We start from the raw sequence: 1860 nt of genomic DNA on the forward strand, positions 1-1860 counted from the left end.
AATGCTGCAGTTTGGAGATGAGTTAAAACAGTTAACAGATTCACAAATATAAGAGAAAAATATTATACAAACCTTGTGGGAATGTCGGCACCAGCCAACCTTTGCATAAGCAATGCTCTTGAGTGGGCATTTAAAGTCTGCATAGAAAAGCATAAAGATAAATACTCAACTGAAAAGAAGAAAGACTGCTGTTAATTTGTTATAATGCAACAACAAACATTAATATTATAGCCAAAAGAAGCCACACAAAAAAGAAGCCAATGGAAAGAAGCAAAATAAGTGAGGCAGTGATAAAAGATCCTGGAAAGAAGCTAAAAAAAGTGAGGCAGTGATAACAGTGACAGTAAATAACATTATGTCAAACAAAATAGGCCGTAGGAAATTTAACCAGATTCAGGAGGGAGTGCTAGAATTACCGACTTCTAACTTAAGTCTAGAATTTAGTGGTAAGCTAAGTGCAAATCCTCAACATCACTAAAATTTCAACAAACCAATCTATTAAAGGCAATAATCCTGTCATCAATTTGTATATATATTTAATATCTAGAACTTTTATTCATAATTAAAAGTATATAACTGTTAAAAAATGTATATATAAAATCAGATTTCTAACAATCTGAAAAAATAATTATCCTGTATGTACTTCAGTAACTTCGGTAACTTCAAATAAAGTAAATAAGTGTGATGAGATATGGATTACGGATTTCAATGACACGTCAACTTATCACGACCAATTTTTGAAAACTTCAATTAACAAGTGAAAACTTACCAATCCACCTTCATCGTCATCAAAGTCTGCAGATTTTGCAGTTGTATCTTGACTTCCAACATGATCTGTAACAGACGAAACCTGATTTGATGACACAACATCAGTAACAAACAAATTCATTAGCAGATGATTATCGACAAAATTGAAAGCAATTTACTAAAAAAAACAAAAAATTAAAAAGCATTTAAGTGAAGAAAAAATGGCCAACATAAATATTTCTACCTTTATTGTTCGGCCAGCAATCTCCAATTTTCCATTTAAACTCTGAGCTGCCTTGGCATGTTCAAGATGGGCAAACTGTCCAATGAATGCAAGTTAATGAGATAAATAAAACTATTGCCACAAGCAATATTTTCAAGGTTAAGTGATGGAAACAAACTTGAACAAACCCAAAGCCCTTGCAGTGTCCTGTTTCCATGTCAAGAGGCAGTTGTACAACCTCAATCTGACCAAATGGCTCAAAAATCTAAAACATAAAGAAACATGTCAAAAGATGATAAACTGTCACAACAAGATTCTAATTCTAATTGGCAACAACCTACCAACAAATCGGTCTATTTTAAAGAAAACAAATTAGTTGGTTTTAAGGGATGAAATAAATTGTAGTCAAACTATTGGTATTCAATAAAATACTTGGCGTTTATATTGCAGATAAATGTTGCCAATACCCTAAATAAAATAATAAATATCGAAGTATGCTAAGCATTGGTATAGTCGCTACAACAGCTAATGAAACAGCACATAAAAAACAAACACGCAAATACCTCTCGCAGATTAGCCTCAGTCATGTTGAAGTGAAGATTCCCCACATACAATTTTCTGTCTACTGCTCCATATGGTCCTGTTACACCGGCAGCTCCACTGGTAGCATTAGACTGAACAAGGTTTTTTTCAGCCTCAGAAGGTTTCACCATTACAGGTTGCCCAAGAAGTAGTTGGCCAGAGAGAGCAATTGCCATTGGCACTGACATCGCATCATAAAATTCAATATACCTGCAGCCTCATCAAGAACTTGCATCAAGTTTTCAAAACTAAGAAACAAATGATCGCAATCAAAACTTACAAAGAATACAGCAAAGAGATGTAGGGAA

At 33.8% G+C, this 1860-nt stretch overlaps 1 protein-coding gene across 1 annotated transcript in view; it reads right to left on the reverse strand.

Moving 5' to 3' along the window:
- Positions 1–1860, reverse strand: part of LOC101505242 (uncharacterized) — a gene marked incomplete in the record, with an annotated part of 6888 nt that overhangs the window by 1978 nt on the left and 3050 nt on the right. The window contains 4 exon segments of the mRNA XM_027335922.2: positions 770–850; positions 992–1066; positions 1149–1235; positions 1534–1762. Of these exon segments, the coding sequence (XP_027191723.1) occupies positions 770–850; positions 992–1066; positions 1149–1235; positions 1534–1762 (472 nt within the window).

The sequence above is a fragment of the Cicer arietinum genome, chromosome 6, assembly GCF_000331145.2.
Source record: "Cicer arietinum cultivar CDC Frontier isolate Library 1 chromosome 6, Cicar.CDCFrontier_v2.0, whole genome shotgun sequence".
In the NCBI taxonomy this organism is placed as follows: domain Eukaryota; kingdom Viridiplantae; phylum Streptophyta; class Magnoliopsida; order Fabales; family Fabaceae; genus Cicer; species Cicer arietinum.